A 20,626-nucleotide genomic window follows, 5' to 3' on the forward strand; every position below is an offset into this window, starting at 1 on the left:
AATTAAAAACCACAAGATTACCAAAAGTACAAATTGTTCTGTGCCTCCTGATAAGGCGGAACTAAAATATTTACCTTTAAGTCATATTACATATATCACTAAATATTACACAAGACTCTAACTACCGCACCATACAAAAAAAAAACAACAACAAACGTAATGCGTCATGTATTTGTTGCTTCCAAAACGAGCAAAATCACAGGTTACAAATCTAAATTGCATGCTAACGATATTCCTCCTAGATTACTGGATGTTTTGTGTGCTTGCCGTGGCGCTGACTCACTCATGCCGTCGCTGCTTCTCGCTCTTGCCACGCGCGGACAATGCAGTTCAGTAGTATGCACTGCACGCAGAAACACGGAGAATATTGGCTCTACATATACCCTCTCGATGAATTAAATAATCCACTTTTGGAATTAACCATGCTTCATAAGTGTTATAGATGCAGGCGGCTTAAATAACCTGTCGTAGTATGTCCATCTATCGTTGACTCTTCAACAGATAAACATGCCCTCGAAATTAATGAAGCTGAACGATGTACACGTACACGTATATTGATGTCGAGTCATGCAGAACCTGATGCAGAACCCGTGAGAAATAGAGAATGTTATGATGATAAAGTGGGACAATACCTGACAGAAGAGGTCTTTGGAGAAGAAATGAACAAGGAGAAAGAAGAATGGACAGAGGAGTATAGGTTGCAGAAACAGCACAAACAACAGCAACAACTACAACAACATCAGGATTTTGTAGATTGTAGAGTAGATACCAATACGTTATTCTTCACCTTCGTCAGAAGTAGGCCTTACGCCGTAGAAACGCCCGCAGCTAGACATGTAAATCCTCGCTGATGTTAAGATATTGCCGAAAACAAAACAGCCCTTTTCATGCATGTTTTATTCTAGTATAGTGTGATTGTATGTAACATGTTGATGAGAGTGTTTATTTTAGGTCCGCGTGCTCCATGGTTATGATGTGGTGTTGTATGTGTATTCTTAGTTTCTGTGTAGGCGTGTTTTCTGCTGTCCGTGCTGAAGCCATGTAGAACAGTGCGTTAGGCAGCCCTGCAACCATTGTTGACTTTTCAACAAGCCTAAAATGAGAAGAATGGAGAAACTGGTAGAGCTCCAGATGCACATGCAATATGCTCTTTGCCTCCTGGACGAGGTGGCTATAGAGCCGATTCATGAAACGTCGAAGATAGAAGAGGAAGAAAAAAGTAAAAATGAAGAGAAAGAAAAGCCGATACTGCCACGCTTCATACGGCAAAGCAGCAGGGTTAAATCATTGTCGAGGACACCACTAACAACACCTCACCAAACACCGCCACAACTGAGAGTCGCTGTCCTCCAGATTGAAACTGGGAGTTGGAACTGGAGAGACAGCGGAAAGAGTGGTAACCTCTGCCTCAACATCGAAAGGCACATTGGACAGCAACGAGAGAACGAGTCTAAAGAATTCCTAAAACAAAAGATTGGAATTCTGAAGCGACTTAAATTCGCTCAGCGTTCCTCATCACGATTAATCGTCATGGTTGAGATAGATGTTACGTTGTGCTTGTTATGCAAGTCTGGGATGTGCGGGTATTTAACAGGTGCACTCGAGATAATAAAACAACGGCCCCTTTCTGAGCCAACCAGTAAACAGTTGAAAAGAAAGTTTCTTGTCGGTCCGCGCTTTTGCATGTGATGCATATTTGGTGTGAGGGTATGATGTTTTCCTTCACGTCCCTGCTTGAAATATATAAATCAGTGCTTTCGACAACCTGGCTACCAATCGTTGACTCGTCAAAAACCAACTGTGAGTTGCCCAGATGATTGGAGATATGGTAGGCATTGAATGGTGTAGGTGGAGTAGTTGGTAGAGAATGTAGATATCCAGCTACTCTGCAATGCGTTACAATGCGGCGGGATTCAGCCGTCAGAGAAGCCAAGGAACTGATCAAAGAAAGATGAAATGAAAAGTTTTATACCCTATGAAGACTGTAGAGTGGGTTGATTCAAGAAAACCTTGGACTTGATGGTGGTAAATGAGGACTTTTTAGAAAAGATTGAGGCATGAGTATATTGGCCATATCTACCCTTTATATGCGTGAAACTGAAATACATTGCCTTTAAAAATGTCATTCTTGTCTGGATAGTCATAAAGGAATAAGTGGAATAGATCAAGACCACCTTGGTCAAGAAAAGAAAAGATAAGGAACAATAAGAAGAAACAGGAAGATTTCAAATAACATCTGGGTCAAAGTCCAGGTAAAGTTTGGAGCTATGGGTCATCCTGGATGGATCAGGGCGGATGAAAAGAAGAAGAACATACATTTCCTTCAAGAAATTGGTGGAAGAAATGAATGCAATACAAGAAGAAGAACCCAATGGCCCTTTTCAAGGCCACACCATTGCTTCGAAAATATCTCTACTCGTTGCCTAATTTGTTTGTATTTATGTTGTATAGGTATTTGCCTGTGTACTTGTTTGTTTGTGTATGTATGTCTATGCTTATCCCTATATCACCCATTTGGTACCTATAAAACCCCATAACGTCACCTCTGTTTTATTTCCCTGATGCACCTAAGTGTTCAATTCCTCTTTTGCCCTTTATATATTTTGCTAAATTAATTTAAAGGTGCCATATACATTTTCCAGCCATTTCCTTATATAAACTCATATTGTCCCCTATCGACCCCATTACTTATTACATCTATCAGTACGATAATTGTTTCGAAACTTTGAATGAAAAAGAGAATAAAACAATGCATCATATTTTTATCTGACATTTTGTTATCATTACTTATAAGTGTTTAATAACAACTAATATGCATTTGAAATATGTTACAGACGCAAATATTAATACTACAGGGATATCATCAATCACTGGTTTATATACCTTAACTTAATCTTAAGTGTTCCAATCTTGCATCACGTGGTATTTATTTCAGGGGCACAAAACATAAACGTACATCCAAGTATCGACAAATTTGATACGCTTGGAAACGTATTAGATGGAACAGAATTTAAACATTTCTCAGATATGAATAAATTAAGCAGATATAACTGAACACTTTCTATGATGATTGTAATAGTTTCTTCAATATTACATTATGAGTTACGATTTAAGTTACTGAAGAGAGGGATTTATCGAGATTGATACGTTGTTACTCATAGCTTTTGCCTATTGCGTAAGTTTGATCCTGTGGCAGCTATTATATTTATTTGGTATATCTTTAATTGCCTAAATTGTGACCCACTAAGTTGTAGCTATTACATAAGTTTGATATCGGAGCTCCAAAATTGTACCTATTACATACGTTTATTTGAAGACTCTTAGTTTTTACATATTACATAAGTTTGATATCATTACTGCATTTATTGCAGGATTTCCAAACCCCGCTCATATGTTTCTTTAATCTGAACGATGGTAAACAGGTCAATGCCAACGTAACAAGACTTTCTAATGGGATAAGCATCATTGAATGTGAACTCGTACATGTAAGTATACTACACAAACATGTTATTCCTTACAACTTGCTGTCTACGCGAGGAGGATTATTGATTTATTGGATAATTGATTGATTGATTGATTTATTGATTGATCGATCAATCGATTTATTGATATGCTGGTTGATTAAATAATTGATTGAATTTTGACAGCACATACAATATATCATACAGAGACAGTAGGAATAAAATAATCTGTCCACATACTCACGTTCGCTATAAAACAGGCCTGATCTGGGCAGGATTTCAACCCTGCACTGTCGAGGTCAGGAGTCCAGCTATTGCACCTTTGTAGAAGAAGGCACTTTAGTGAATATATACTATTTAGTTAAAAGTAAAATAAGCAAACGTCTTTAAAGAACATTCGGTGAAAAACAAACATTTGACTTTATGCACAGTAGGACGAAATGTAACTTAAAATACCTCTATATATGATACTTCTAACGAAGTGATGGAAAACAACTTAAAATAATGTTCTTTATCGACAGTTGTCATTGATAGCATGGTTTGATAATGGTATGAATAAAGCACTTTGAAATACTGTCTTATACATGTCCTATACAGACAGGACAGGTTTCCTTGATATCAAGGTTGATACTTATAATTAAAGTTATTTTAAATTTATGTCCTTCATGTACAAGGTTGATAATGATAATGAAACAAGAAAAAGGACTTTAAATAATGTCCTTAATGGAGACACGTTCCTTACAAGGAAATATCTGTTAAAACTTATGTTTAACATATACCTGTGTAACCGTGGAGATGCAAGGGCCGTATCGTAATTGATGTTTTTCATCAATCATCTCTCTAGCTATTTTATATTGCTTGACCTATCCTATAACTGCCATAGCTCTGCAAACGTTATGTATAATTGGAGACACTCTGTAGGTAAATTACCCATTACATGTGGGCCTGAGCATTTTTGGAGTTAATTTCCTTTTTTCCAATCAAATTGGAGTCAGTTGCTATTTACTAATTAATAACTGATCGAGTATTGATCATTTCAAATGGACTATCCATTGTTATCGCTATTAGGTTTAGCATACGATATTTGGAAAATTTGAGAAACGGTCAATTGGTTATAAACATTTATTTGCCTACAGCACAGTATAATAAGCGTTTAAATAGGTTTGAGCTGCTAAATAACATAAAAGGGAAGCTTTTGGATTAGAAATGTTCTAAACTAAAGAACATATAATAAAACAAAGAATTGCTGAAAATGTCCACTTTTTAATTTCAGTTTTCCTATGTGGGTGATACAAATATAATGAAAGTACCATTTCATATTTCCTGGGCAAGTCTCAACAATAAACTCGACAATCCTAAAATAATACAAGGTAAAAATATTTTGTTCATCTGGGATATATTCAAATTATAATTGTCGTTAATCACAACATAGCATGACTAAGATATTCAGTATTGGAAGTTATTAGATGTGCTATGGTATATCGTGATTACCATAATTTCAAGCTATCTTGGAAACTGCATCCAGCGCATCTTTCTGCGTATTAACATTGGCATTAAATGTAATGAATAAGAAAACGTAACGTATTCAGCGCTGCCATGCAGTAATCTTTTTCTGAATTAAAGATGTCAGATAATAACCTCAGTTGTAATATATGTTCTGCATATACATGGCAAAATATATTGAATGAAAAAGTCCTCAAACAAATTCTTAAGAACATTATATCATTGATTGGAAACTGGAATCCTTCATGTATAACAAATAGCGGAGAGAATGCATTAGTGGGTGTATTCTATGTAGGACAAATATATGCAAAGCGTTCTAAAGAGTAATAATAATAATAATAATAATAATAATAATAATAACCATCCTTGAACAACATTGAAACAAAACATAACTATACAAGTTAAGAGCAAGGACTGGACAAAGTGACAAAAGATAAAACAATGATTTGAAAAAAGCCAGAAAACAGTTGCACCTTGCGTAGCGAAGTGGTGCTTCAGTAAATATAACTCGTGTCTTAGTAATTAGTTAGGGTAAGTACATTGTTTGGTTTCATTCCGCCGTTCTCTATTTCGTCTCTTTCATTCTATATTAGTTTGCAAGGTGTCGGTAAATATGGGTATAAAGAAGACTTGTAAGACACCATTCACAAAAACAATCCAATATATATATATATATATATATATATATATATATATATATATATATATATATATATATATATATATATATATATATATATATATATATATATATATATATATATATATATATATATATATATATACTTATATGTATATATATATATATATCATGACCAAGTGTGTAAGTACTCTTTGTGTTCGATTTGTCGTCTTTGGGATGATGCATTGTGGGACTAAGCTAAAAGTCTTGTACTTATAGAGGAAGGAAAAATTATCCTGATTCCTCGTGCATGTCTCAAAATAAACCCTCTGTTCTTATGAGGGATCTAACACACTCCATAGTATAGTGATGTTGCCTTTTCACGCCAAAAAGAGATCAGTAACTCTAACTTTCTGCCTCAGGAAATCTGACTAATGATAGAAAGCTGCCGGCTCCAGTTAAGAATAGATCATTGGCACTTCCTCGGTCGTTGGTGCATAGTAAGTGTGGTTGAGTTTCCATTGCCTGAATCAAGCCTTCCCAAAGATAGGATAGTGTCTTGGTCTAGCTTGAATAGACCGTTGGATAAGAAACAGTATTTGTCAGATGATAAATCTGTGTTGGAATTTAGCTTCTCCGAAAGAGATTATTCTATCAGGGCTGTTCCAGTAAAACATATATCCGCCCCCCCCCTCCCCGGGACGGCACTTCAAACAAACGTCTGTAGGAGGTTGTGTTTAAAACTGTTTTGATTCTGACAGTGGAAGGTTGGTTAGGAAAATGAGTTATGTTGTGGGTTGTGTTAATGAAATGGGAAATCGCTGGTTGGGTTGTCAGAAAAAAGAAAACAAAACGAATATATATTTAAAATCGCATCTAACCCCCTCCAAGTGGTCTAACGTGAATACAACTTTGGGTGAGAAAATGATGCCAGTACAGGCGCGTGCAAGTAATTTGCACGAATTTGCATACATTTAAAGCAGTGAAACGCGTTCCACAAATTACGTCAACGTCGCGGATATAAAAATGTGCTTTGCGCAGTATACAATATTTTATTAAACTTGTAACTTTAAAAGTGCATTTCGCGACGTAATTCGCGCTGCCGTAGCTGTCTAACAGCGTTTGATGATACATCCAGATATCTGGATACTTCGGTTCGACATGAATGGCTGTTAAACTAAATTTGATTGGTTTCGTTAGGCCATGCAACAAGCATTTTAAGGTAGTTTTAGCCTCACTTTCTACATGGACATTTTACAAATGCTTGTTTCGAATAGGGGCCACACAAGAAACCAAAATGGCTGAATCACAACACGGTCTTCAGACGACGTTTTCAGTCGGCAGATAGTGGCTGGTGATAGCTATGCTGACAATGAATTTCGTGTATATCGGTCTGTTGAACATTGGGAAAATGTCAAAGAAAATACCAGTTTGTCATTTTGAGCCCAAAATTGATGCTGAGTGCGAATCCTATGTACGTGTTGGATGGACAATATGCCGGTTATATTTATTTAAGATACCCATGTCTGAACAAACAGACTATGGGAATGTTGGACTTAAAACCCTAATACAGCATTATGGAAGAGAACAATCTGGCATAAAAGAAGGCAAAGCACTGATTCAAGGAAGTGAATCTTTGGCATAGTTCATGTTAGTGAAAGCGGACAGAGGTCTCCAAAGCGTTTATACTCACGCGTATTTGGACGCAGAAAATCACAAGGCAAGAGTCCCGCGTACACATGTAATAGGAGGGCGGTAAAATTCAAAGACTTGCTTGAGTCACCTGCATAGTGGGAAGATGTGATGATCAGTTAGCTGTGCTGATATCTACAATGACATAATTTCGTGGCTGAAAGCCCCCCAATTGTCACTATTAGAATAGTACATCAAAAGACCATGCTGCAATAGCTGCGCAGTAAGATCAAAGGCTTTGACTTGTTACTGGGTGGGAAAATCTAATGATATTTACAGTGCTTGAATTCAGAGGCAGAAAGACACAGAGATGAATGTGGGGTCATTTATAACAGTACATCAAATAAACAAATTTAGCTTTCATCATTGTGTTCATTTCCGAGTGCAACGGAATAAGCAGTGCACCTGACCTCGGAATCTTGATATTTTGAAACTTAGACTTGAATGAGTATTTTGGGGTTCAACGGCAAACTGACGAAGAATGTAATAAGATTCAGGATAGTGCTTAAGTCGCTAGAACTGATAGTTTGGAAGGTACAGTAGCCAAGTGTAAGAACGTGTGTGATCTTTAGCTTAGTGATTTGAATATGGCCTTCCTTGAATCGAACAAATTCTGGCTCACTCTGATGGACAAACAATAGCTATGTCAGTGTTGCAATGAATATAGAAATTAAACTCTATGGCAACCAATAGTTCTTATAATTTGCATAGTTTTCTGGGAGGGCACTGCAACTTTTGCTGTTGGGACTCATATTTTTACCAAAGTGGGAGCCATAGACTCTTAGTTTTAAAATCCTAACGATACCTATGGTTCAAAACTTTTCTTTTTGGAACAGAGATATCCAAGAGAGAATACCCATGGGACCATACCTGTCAGATTTTAAAAATTGCACGACCATAAAGAACAGTAATTTGTTCAAGCTAGTTATGCATGTTCGTTTCAGACAGCAGGCAATGAAAGGAGTTCGCAGCATAGAATAATAATCGTACACAGATGAGGAGGATCATACAGAAACAATTAACAGATTAATGCTCATAGGGAACATCATATAATCCTCATACAACATAATTAAGTGTGTGTAGATCTCTAGTTGGCAGAACCACTATGGCAATAAAATAATAGAGACAAACGTTTATATCATGCAGATGTATGACTCAATGTGCAAAAATTGAATGACATTAAACATAATAGATTGACTGATCTGATAATTAAAAGGTATACGATCTATCACACTACATTTTGAAGCAGTGTCATTAACTAATGATGAAATTGATGAAAAAATACTTGATGTCATTCTGATATATGGATTCTTTACTAATCTGTTCATCCTGAATCTATTTTTTACCATCACCTTTAGTCTCCTTTAGTCTTACTGGTAGCAGTGCTTTTAATAAAAGTGTAACTGTCTATTTTCTTGCACTCTAAATATTTGTAATGTGTTATTGTAAAAACGTAAAATGTGCTTAATGTTGTAAAATTTAAAACTATTAATTAGCAAGAGACTAAGGTAAAACGTGGGCAGACAGTATTGCCACATTACAGTGTTGTTAGAGACAATATAATAGTTGTACAAGATTTATTTTGTAAATTTTACAACTACCGCTCATATTGTCACCACATGTTCTATTTAAATGATAGCATTATTTCTGTATATTCATATCAGTATTTGTCAAGTGGTAGTAAGTTTCTGATCTGATGTTCGTTTCTTGCGCAAGTTTTACACATTAAGAATTCTCAAAGCATCATTAAAAATAATGTAATCTGCACCAAATTTAGTTTATTGAGAGGAAATTATTTTTAACCCAAACATCACTGAAGCTACGAGCATTGAAGTCTCACAATAAATAAAATTTGAAGTAGACATGATAGTAGCTGAGGATTCAACTGTACTAATTTCACCTTTTGGTATATCCAAATTTTGAATGTAATGGAGGAACATAGCTCCAAAATAAACACATCAGTTTTAGAACATGTTCATTGACTGTGAACCAAGTATTCGAATCCAACTGAATTGTTAGAATTTTTTTAATTCTGTTGACAACATTGTAATTAGCTGTCAAATATGGAGTAAGCCTATGGTATTTCTGTCATACCGACCAAGACCCCACCACAACCACGTGACCATGCCCAATGACATCACAGTAATAATCGTTATACAACTAGATATGACATCTCTTCGAGAATTTCGATTTCAATAGAGCCTTAACAGAGTGGAACAGTAAGAAAGAGTGACAGATATTTAAGTGTTTGTGAGATATGTAATCATGGCTATTCATCCCGCCACCACTTCCTCAATGGAGATCACACACACACACAAAACTTTGAGTAAGTCCTGAAATCCTGGCAGCATCCCTGCAAGGGTCATAACTTGATTATTTTATTCGATTGTATTGGTCTATGGTTATCCCATCGTATTTCTGTTACTTGAGCATTATCTTACAGTGTGTCCAGTCATTGTTGATAATGAAAGTAAAATTTTATTAAAAACCATCTTTTGAGAGTTTGTCCTACTTGTAACTGAAAAAGTGAGGGACTTTGTTTTATTAACATAATTTTCGTCCCTTTACAGACCTGAGTTTGGACGATTCATTACTGAAATCAGCAACTTACTATTTGCTGCAGTATTGAAAGCACACATTTTAAATTTGTGTTGATCCAGAAAATGTTGCGGCAGTTAAGGTTTTCTTTTCACAAAAGCTGTCATCATAGATATGTCTATACTGATACAAATTTGCGCAAGAGCACATAACATTTTAAGTTATTGAAGTTTAATATGGTCTTTGCGCAGGTTTACAGTGGGAACTGAATTAGTACAAAGAGTCCTAAAGTGTTGTGCAGGAATATGGAATCCAAGCAAACTACTTCCATAAATGCAGAAGTTTTCAATTTTGGATTTAGTCTCCCTGTTTCGTTTCACACTGATACGCATATTCACAGAACATTTGTATAGTAGTAGGAAAAGTAAGTGAGAAATTTAGATACATATATTAAACAAGACAAACATTATGTGGGGGACAAGATCATAAGAACAATCTGGAGTGGAGAAGTATAATAAAAACAATAATGAAACAAAGTGTGCCTCTTTTTTAATGTGTGCAATATTATTTTCTCAGCTTCAGTAAGAAATGACATAAAAATGAAGACAATAAAGGGTGTATAGTTAACTAAATCAATGTGAATTTATCCACTTAAAAAATGTATCAAATTGATTTTGACCTTCTGATTATATCTGTTCTGGTCTATTTCTGTCCATTATGGTGATATGTCCACTGAATCAGTATGGTTGGAAAAACTTTGTTATAAATATTTATTACACATGCATATATCCAGATATTGGTGATAGTTTGAATAACGTATAACAGTTATAGTTCGAACAATGAACATTGTTAGAGAAAATTGAAGTTAGGTAAAATGTAAACTTTTCGGTAGTATGTGATGCAGGATTGCTCAAGACTTTTCCATCTCGCATGCTCACCATGAAAATTTCATTTGTACCAACTGATGATGACCTTTAGGTAACAGTCAGAAAATTATAATTGACGATAGTCAAAGGTCAACAAAAATTACTCGAGTGAAAAGTTTTAAACTCATACAGCTGTGCCAAAACATGATAGACTAGGACCTTTCCTCCTATTGCCACAGTTGATTCGTTGCTTGATTTAGTTTGGTTTGATTTGTGGTTTTTGTGTGTTTTTTTTTTTTTTTTTTTTTTTTTTTTTTTTTTTAATGTATTAGGATGAAGAAGAACCCCGTAAGACCACCAACCTAAATGAATTGATCTGTGACAAAAACTCACTTTGAGAGATGTGCAAGTGAGGTAAAAGCAAGCACATTAGTACACTTGGGCACATGGAGCCTCTGTTAATTTGACGTTTATCTCCACCAGCCGAAATCATTTAGACATGAGATCTCTGGTTTCCGTAGATCATTATGGCCTTTACAACATTTTTAGTAGACGAGAATCTAGATATGGCAGCTAGTTTTACTGCTGAAGAACATCCAAGTCCTTTTGAGACACCAAACACCACTTATGTAAAACCACTGACCTTCCACAAGTAACTGGCAAGATTATCATTTACACATTGGAGTCAAGTAATCACATGACAAACATCTTGTACCGCTGCCATGGAAGTTCCTCAGATCTGTGTCACAAGATAAGCATCTTATACCACTCTGCCATGAAAGCCTCTCATGCCAAAGGTATACGTCTCATATGAAAGACTAGAAGTGGGAGATAGAACCTGTGACAACTGGATTGAAAGTGCATAATGTTACTGCTAGGCCATCGGTGATGATGCTGATGCTGTGGACAATACAGTCAGCTGCAATGATACTGATTTCATGAGTACTCTGGGGAAAATAATTCCTTGACTTTAATCCATTTTTAAAATATAATCTTATAATATAAACATGTTTGACATGCTATATTGTTTTATAACTTTATATTAGTCTTACAACAAGACATAAAGTTATGACATCGGTAATTGAAAAAGGTGTTCTTACAAGAAATGATATAGTGTAAAAGTGACTGGAAAAATATGTTCTTACAAGAAATGATATAATGTAAAAGTAGACAAAAATAATGCATTAATTGTTCTTTTTTTTTCTGTGACAAATCGTGTATTATAAGTTTACCAAAACATTTATTGAAAACAAAATAACAAGGAATCATAGCATCTGACCATACATATAAAGCAATATAGGATTTAACTATTATTCTAATCAAAAGCAGCATGCCTGAGAACAAAGAAATAGCAAGACATAGTGATCAATTTAGCAAACACACAGTTTAGCAAGGATACAAATGCATGTTTTTGTATTCGAATAGACATGTCTATAATACAATCTGTATTCATGATGTTAAATTAGTAGGTATTAAGGGGCTGAACAATGACATTTACAAATAATAAGCCACCATGAAAATTTGCGATTTCACAGTATCATCTACATAATTGGCTGCCAGACAAACAAACAAAAAGACAAAATATTGATCAAAATAAATGTATACAAATAAATACATGCAGTAGAATATATGATCGATAAGAATTCAGTAGATTACCACCGGCCAGCTTTCATTTAAATCGCTTCTGTCTCCAACCAAATATTAAAAACGCTTCCACCGCCCACTAACCCATAGCTAGAAATTATGTTAAAACATATTCTTATGTAGGCTGCAATGTTTTTTGATTAAAACTTTTCGGACGCTGGATCATATTAAATTGCTTCTGTTGTTGGTTAGTTGAATTTTAAAGTGCCTTCACCCCTTGTCATACCAAAGACTTACAAAATAGGTACTAACAGCTGCCTAGCTTAGCGCTCAACATTGCGAGGTTAGTGTTAGGACTGGCCGGCCTGGTGTCAGGATAATGCGACTGGATGGGACATCATGCTGCATGTCTGCGGCATGATGTCCCAGTGCTAAACATCACTATAAACTGCTTCACTGGAGACATCGTAGTGATCTGACGAAACATTGTCAATGCTACGTAAAAAGCCGAATCACACACACATATCACCTGTTTCACTAGGCACACTATATCAGTCACAAGGCACCAAGCGCTGGCCACATACATATGCTTTTTGAGTCAACGTGCCATAATCTCCACGCTAAAGAAAAGGGCTGCGTTGATAACCCATTCACTAAGTTACCATTTGAAATGAATGGAGATAGGGAGTTTGTTTCACTCACATCTAGGGAACGGAATTCGATCCACATGTCCCATTGTATGCGTTCCCTCTTAATTTGTACTATGTGATGTGAGATCCACCACTATCTGGATGTGTCTTCTCTCCCTCCCATGACGTCTTGGTTGTATTGTCCTTAGATCCAGGTTCAGCCAGATGCAGCATGTCTTAGGCATTCCCTGTCGACACATCTATTACAACGGAATGAATCGGGCCACCACTATCTTTCCACAGTAGTGTCGATATTGAATCAACAATCTCTGTCTCCAAGAGGGGAAGATCTAAGTGTGGTTACATCATTCGGCATCTTCTTTAGACTGCTTGTATTCATCTCATACGTCAATAATGATCCAACTCTACACGCACTTGTGAGTGTTTGTATTCATCGCATACATCAAGAATGATCCAACTCTACACGTACTTGTGAGTGTTTGTATTCATCTCATACATCAAGAATGATCAATTTCTACACGTCCTTTAGAGTGCTTTATATGTCATGTACTACACACGAAATGTCAAACGTTGCATGTTCTCTAAATTGCTTGCAATGTGTGTATTCCCTAGGAATGATTACATTATACATGTTCTCTAGAGTGCATGCATTGTTTATATTCCCTAGGAATGATTACATTATACATGTTCTCTAGAGTGCTGGCATTGCTTGCATTACATAGGAATGATTAAATTCAACATGTTCTCTAGAATGCTTGCATTGCTTGTGTTCCCTAGGAATGATTACAACCTACATGTTCTCATAAGTCCTAATGTTCTCCATGAATAATTAAACTATTCATGTTTTCTGGAGCGTATGTATTCATTGTATTCCCCTGGAATGATTCAGTTCTATATATTATCTTTATTTTATGTATCACCCTGGAATGTTTATATCCTCCATTTTCATTAGAGTTTGTATTCCGTGTATTCCACCGAACGATTCAATTTTACATGTCCACTAGTTGCTTGTATATAGTGAATTCTCTTGGAATGATTAAATTTTACATGCTCTCTCTGATGCTTGAATTTCGTGTAATGATTGAGTTTGAAATATCCTTTATAATACTCGCATCCCTTGCATTTCCCAGGAATGAATCAATTGTCCATGTTAACTAGGTTACTTGAAGTGTGTGAGTTCGTAAGGAAAGATTCAATTCTACATTGTTTTACATTGTTCTCTTACAGGCTTGTATTCCATCTATTCCTCTGTAGAGATTAAATACTACATGTTTCCTAGACTGCTCATATGCTTAAGGAATTAATAAATACTACATGGTCTCTATATTCCCCATGATTTATCAAACTATACGTATTGACGAGTGTAATTGTATTCCCCAGAAATGATTAAAGTATGCATGTTCTACTACGTGCTTGCATTCCACATATTTCTTTTAAAACGTATTAAATTCCTGATATTCTCTTCAGTGTTTTTATTTGTATTCCACAGGAATGGTTAAATTCGGTATGTTCTCTAGATTGCTTTGATTTCGTGCATTACTTGTGAATGATTAGACCTATTTAAAATGCTTGTATTTCTTGATTGATTCAGTTCTACATGGTCTCTATAGTTATTGCCTTTCATGTTTTCCCCTGGAATGATTGAATTACAGATGTTCTCCTAAGTATTTGTATCACTGTATTCCATAAGAATGATCACATTACACATGCTCTAAATGTTTGTATTTCATTTATTCTTCAGGAAAAAATACATTTTATTTGTGCTTTAGAGTGCTTTTATTTATTATTTCAGTAATCATGTACAAGTGTGACAAGATGGCAAACTCATGTGGTGATTGCCTGACTCTCAATAACAAGTATGAATGTGGATGGTGTGATGTAAACCAACACTGTGCCATCCAAAGTCAATGTTCATCCAAATGGCTCACCACAGCTGATACCTGCCCCAGCCCCAACATCAGAAAGGTAGGACTATTGGCGTTATAATAATGTGACTGGAGGTAGTGTATAATCATGTGACTGGAGGTAGTGTATTATGGAAAGTCCACTCTACAATGAATGATGTGGTGTGCAATGAGCTATATATGAAATAATGAATGTGCGATCAGTGGTATTATAAGTTATATTATTGGAAGTAGTTTATAATGGAACAGCCAGTATACGATAATATTTATTTAATATGTCATTTTAAATCTAAATATTCCTATCAGAAATGATAGCTTTATACATATTAAATCAATCCATTCTTGTTTGAGTATTTTCGACATTTTGAGGAGTATTGGAAAATAACATTGAGTATTTCGGACATGCTAACTAGTATTGGAAAATACCATTGAGTATTTTGGAAATGTGACGAATATTAGAAAATGCTATTTTTCCAGCAGCATTTTATCATTAAGTCTGCCCAATTCCATGTATCAAATCCTATCAATAAGGGAGATAACAAAGAGTTAAATAAAATTTCCGAAACAACAGAAATACTCATGTAGAAACAGCATGATATGTCGCTGTATAATTTGAGAAATAACAGGTAATAGCATCACATCCTGTGCTAGCAGAGGTACAATTGGAGGAAATACAGTTGTCGGCACGACAAATTATGGTCGCGGGTTTGCTGATGTAAAATTTAAGAATTTACAATTTATTAACACCGGTTCATACAGTCAAATGTTTGCCAAAGTTGCATTAATCCTGTAAACTCAAGTTATCTTTAAAGAAATATAACTCTTGTAAGACACAAAATTCGCAAGTGACTTTAGGCAGTAAAATGCATATATTGAATAAAACCAAATAATTATATTTCAGATCGAACCAACCTCTGGGCCAAAGGATGGAGGTACAAAGATCACCATCACAGGAATTAATCTTGGTTTACGTTTTGAGGACATCACTGGTGTGCATGTTGAAAATAGTATCAGTGTCATGTGCACTCCTATAAAAGTTCAATACATTGCTCCTAGGCAGTAAGTATTGTTATAAATGGTCAAGTTCATTTAGGGTCAATGGCATGCTTAACAGCTAAGTTTTATGAAAGGTGAAGGACACTGAAATATATTTGATATATCTTCAATACAGATTACAACAGTTAGGATTGAAGATAACTCTATATATGCTGCTAGTTTTGTCAATAATAATTTTGACGATCTCAGCTTTATTTGTATTCAGTTTTTATCCTTGCTGATCTTAGTAATGTCATTTGCAGTTTGTTACTACTCAATGATCTTAAACTAAACAACAAAAACGAGTGAAAGTTTGTAAAATTCAAGAAATAAATACCCTAGAATACAAAGTACAAAGTAATAATTCAAAAGAAATTATATTATTGTGAAACAAATCCAATATAGTCCTAAACGTTATATCACAGATCAAACTGTAGAGTTCAAATTGAATTCAATGACATTCCAAAATAAGTCCAATAATGAATGTGTTTATGTGCCAATAATGTCAGATGTGGTATGTGCCAATGATAACAGTCGATTGACGTAGGACAATGATATAATCGAAAATGTCCAAGGCTGAATTAAAAAAATTCCAAATAAGGATTTACTCCATGAAATATTAGTGAACACTTTGTAATTCCAGTGAATAATTAGTTGAATAAATAAATCCGCCCAATTATAAAACAGAACAAAACAATAATACTGATTCAGCTGCGGGTGTTGAAGTAGAGCTAATTGTATTTTACAGTAAACAGCATTAATACAGAAGCATACGACACAATAACAGAGCCAGAATGTTGATCAATCGCTTTCTAAAACATTAAACATTAGCATAGAATTATTGTGAAAGCGAACAACCCATACAAATGAAATATATATATAAAAAGGTAAACTAATAAAAGCAGATTTCTAGATAGCTACCTCTGTTCATAAGTACTCAAAATGTACATTGGCCACCTCAGTCCTATATTTTAACCATATCTGCCTTACGCCTTAGGTACATTTTGTGTTGTGACCTAATCACTTAGTCCCCATACCTTAAATATCTCAGCCCAATACCGTTAAAAATCTCAGCACTATAACTTAACTAACCAAGCCCAAGCAACATTTATTTCTGTATGTTACAACATAAAATAACTGAAGTTTTAATTTTTAATTGTTTTCAAAAATAATGTTGTACGTTTCAGGATAGTATGTATCAGTGGAGCAAGTCCTATCACTGGAACTGGCACATATTATTTTCCTATGTGGTAAGTTGTATGTGCAATTCCCTATTACTATAGTAATCAGACAACTGAATATTAATAGGGCAGGGTACCATCCTGGAAGGGAAGGGACGTTGCATTATATTTCTAATAACTGTGGTCGGGCTAGGAGCGATAATATCGGCATGGTATTATACTTCAGTTGAGAACGGTATGAGTTATATAACACTTCTACAAGATCATCATCTCAAAATCATAAGGAAAACAAACGTGAATGAAACTTCATTCTAAAATGTTTTGTTGCGATTATCGTTTGAAACGAAATGTAAGAAACCTATTTAACAGCAGCTATATATGCAACTTATACTAGAACACTCACATTTTCAACTGTTTGTGAATAACAGGAGGATATTCTGTAAGTCATGACAGTAAGATCCACGGGTTAGGCCAACATAAATAAGACCTATGTGTCGTGTGTTAATGTGTATCGTGATTTGCCTATGTGTGTAATTTTGGGTGTTAGTCGGGTCTACCTTACTGATGTCTTTCTTGTAAGCGTTATGTTACATAGCTAATTCTTGTCCATGATTGTAGATTAGATATTAAGGTTATTAGGATTTGTAGGCAAGAATTTTTATTTGGATATGAGTTCATGACATTGGTATTCCCCCTGCAAATAATCTACCGAATGTTGTATATGTTCTTTACTAACTTTTCAGCAAGAAACATAAAATTGCTTACATCTTTCAGAATGTTTCATAAATGATTTCAATAGGAACATAACCATTATCCTAGTTATCTTATTGTGTCTTTAATTTTTGATTTACATCAGAAATAAACACAAAATATTCAACCTTGTCTTAAGATCTGACTAGCAGAATCAATATTGTAGTTGTGTCCAGTTTTTAGCTTGAAAGGACTTTTTATTTGAATAATTCATTGGAATTAAAAGGTGATATAGAATCTTTCCAGACTGAATCAGTATGTCGTAATTAATCTGTACAAACACGATTTGGGTTGTTAGAGGCGAGTTAAAATTAGTATTCATTTTCATAATGAGAAATGGATAAGTAAGGGCTGCTTTTATCAGTACCCCGCATATTAGTGTATCTTTAATCAGTGCTCCGCCTATAATGGAATATTGTATCAGTACCCCGCCTACTAAAGTAGCTTTTATCAGTACCCTACTAATTAAGATAGCTTTTATTAGTAACCTACTTATTGACAGTTAAATTTCAGAAAAGCTATGAAACACATACATTTGATTTATCCAAATATTTTTGTTTAACTCAATTAAGAAGTACTTGCGTTATGTGCTAGGTTATTTATTGGATAAATAGAGAACATTTGCTTGAAATAAATTAAATAATTAATATATATCATACATTTGGGCAAACAACTCAGTATTTTCATAGTTGCGTAAATCATGAGTGCAAATATTGAATTTTTTTTCACACTGGCGTGGGATATCTATGTTATACTCTCTGAGAAGGACATTTTCTTTCATTTCGTGCTGCAGTGTATTGTCTAGCAATATTTATAACATATTGAATATATTTCTTACTATATCCAATGCGATAATTTGGCGGTTAATAATTTATATTATGCTTATGTATATTCACACAGTTAATATAAATACTAACAAATTACCCTTCCCAGATCAAGGTATAAAAGTATAAAAATAATTGGAAAAATGTCTGCACATTGTGAGATTTGAACCTGATTTGTCTGCATTTGAGGACAGTTTCCGCTAGACAACAAAAGTGTCTAGGAAGCTCAGATTTCTTGGTCGTAATGTTATCGACACCGCAGTAAAAAATATATATGATATTTCAAATCAGTGAATCATTGAAAGTATATCTCCTGAATACCCAGTAATATATGGCCAAAGAACAATTTTGCTTTCGCAAACATTAAACCAGACAGTTATTATTAAAACCATTCTAGCAGGATTAAGCAAAAACAAAAATATCTTCAAGTACATTCATACGTTTTTTAGGCATCTTCGAAGATATATATGCATATTTTCATGACCTGATTAGATTTTCAAACTATTACAGTTATTTTTCAAGTTTTGGACAAAATCGTTGCTGGGTAGGAGAGGTTTGTATTAATAAATTTATTGGTTTTCTTATCACGTAAAACCCCAAATCTTGTTTATCTCGCATTATTTCAGTCTTAGTACACCTTTTAAGGTGAGTAAAAGCATGACAAAATATTTAAATTGCATTTTATCCTTTTATGTTGCCAAATATAGGCTCTGATGTACATTTTTAGGGAGAACAACGATTTAACCATTTTTATAATATTTAGGAAATTTTTATTTGACTAGCGTTGGCTGAAATTAAGTTTTTGAATTAAGTGGGTGAGATTTGCAATATAAATGGGACGATGCATTGCCAACATGACGGAATGAATACATAAGTAGTGAAGAGGGCACTTTACGGACAATGGGAAAATACATTACAGACACCCTTGGGACACTTTGCGGACAAAATGTATACTTGGGGAACAATACAGAGAAAAAGGTCTTGTGGTGTATAGTGACACTAGGAATTGAACAGGAAACAGAGAAGGTGACGTCACGGTTCTGATGATTAGCAACAATGTAGCAAGTGGTGTGACCTCAACGAGCGAACTACGAACGCCTAGACTTTATGCTATCTACACACGAGAAGAAAAAACAATAGATACAAATATACTATTCACAAATGGGAAGGAGAAAAACCTAAACACAAATGTACTATCCACACACGGGAAGGAGGAAAAAACCAAACCCTTACTATGCTATCAATAACCAAATTATGCTATCAACACACGGGAAGAAATATAATAAAACATAAATATACTATTCACACACGGAACGAGCAAAAAGCAAACTAATAACATACTATCAATAACCACAATATGTCATCCACACACGATGATTAAAAAAAAACTCAAATACACCATCCACACAGAAGCGAAGAGGAAAAACGCCCAGACACTCTACTATTCACATAAACGTACGCGAAAGCCAAAATAATCTACTATCCACACAAGCTTATGCTCATTTATGAAAACACACACTCTACTATCCACGCAAACGTACGTGACCTCTCACACACACACACACACACTATAACAGCAGTAAACGAGTGAGTGTTTATTTTCATACTACTCCACGTTTGCAAAATTACCAACATGAATAGATTCTTTTCTAGAGATTTGGTTAACCCTGAAAATGACTCTCTTTTAAAACTTCAGTTGTTTCCTCGCTTATTTAATGTCTTACACCCATTGATGATGTAGTCACCGTGCTTGGAGTTCGAACTTCAAATCCCAGTTCTCTGTGCTTTACATTGTGAACACTGACTGGACATGGCAACTTGGCCTCATCAGACGAATTGTGTTTTTCTCCTTCTCTTATTTCTTCTTATTCTTCTCTTCCGACTTAATTTATTCTTCTTCCTCCATGGTTAGCTCGTCTATGATTCTCCTGGCATTCTCCAGGTACATTTGGAGGTCTACGAATTTTGAAATCCTACTACTCATTTTCTGTTGCATTTGACTGGTCAACGATGGTC

At 35.0% G+C, this 20,626-nt stretch overlaps 1 protein-coding gene across 1 annotated transcript in view; it reads left to right on the forward strand.

Moving 5' to 3' along the window:
• Positions 1 to 11,379: 11,379 nt before the first annotated feature.
• LOC149803929 (hepatocyte growth factor receptor-like) overlaps positions 11,380 to 20,626 on the forward strand; it is a 91,795-nt gene continuing 82,548 nt past the window's right edge. The window contains exons 1-3 of the mRNA XM_089954011.1: positions 11,380 to 11,479; positions 14,709 to 14,881; positions 15,722 to 15,879. Of these exons, the coding sequence (XP_089810137.1) occupies positions 11,380 to 11,479; positions 14,709 to 14,881; positions 15,722 to 15,879 (431 nt within the window). The remainder of the gene's footprint in view (positions 11,480 to 14,708; positions 14,882 to 15,721; positions 15,880 to 20,626) is intronic.

Source organism: Sinohyriopsis cumingii, chromosome 3 (genome assembly GCF_028554795.1).
Source record: "Sinohyriopsis cumingii isolate HCF-2022 chromosome 3, ASM2855479v2, whole genome shotgun sequence".
Taxonomy (NCBI): Eukaryota; Metazoa; Mollusca; class Bivalvia; order Unionida; family Unionidae; genus Sinohyriopsis; species Sinohyriopsis cumingii.